Raw genomic sequence first — 393 nt, forward strand, 5'->3', positions numbered from 1 at the left:
CTTGGGGCCTTTCAGGTCCAGCTTGGGACCCTTGATATGCACCTGGGGGCCCTTGACGTCCACTTTGGGCATCTTGAAACTGGGCATCTCCACCTTGGACAGGCGCCCTTTGACGCCGGCTCCCTCGGGCAGGTGGCCCTCCGGGAGCGTCATGTCCACCTGGACAGCCTGGACCTCCAGGTCGGCGGAAGAGGGCTGAATGCTGAGGTCAGTGGTTTTGAGGTCCCCCTGCATGGAGGAGAGGCTCACGTCGGCTTCCACCTTTGGAACAGACACGTCCACCGAGGCCTCAATGGACTTGCCTGGGGCTGACACCCCGAAGGATGGCATCTTGAACTTGGGCATTTTGAACTTGCTGTGTTTCGCGGTCACGTCCTTGTCGGCCAGGGACAG

The 393-nt window shown here is 61.1% G+C and overlaps 1 protein-coding gene across 1 annotated transcript in view; it reads right to left on the minus strand.

Annotated features, from left to right (window-relative positions):
- AHNAK2 (AHNAK nucleoprotein 2) overlaps window positions 1–393 on the minus strand; it is a 13,360-nt gene that overhangs the window by 8,690 nt on the left and 4,277 nt on the right. Inside the window, exon 3 of the mRNA XM_011982923.1 lies at window positions 3–391. Within this exon, the coding sequence (XP_011838313.1) occupies window positions 3–391 (389 nt within the window). The remainder of the gene's footprint in view (window positions 1–2; window positions 392–393) is intronic.

The sequence above is a fragment of the Mandrillus leucophaeus genome, unplaced genomic scaffold (assembly GCF_000951045.1).
Source record: "Mandrillus leucophaeus isolate KB7577 unplaced genomic scaffold, Mleu.le_1.0 Scaffold244, whole genome shotgun sequence".
Classification (NCBI taxonomy): domain Eukaryota; kingdom Metazoa; phylum Chordata; class Mammalia; order Primates; family Cercopithecidae; genus Mandrillus; species Mandrillus leucophaeus.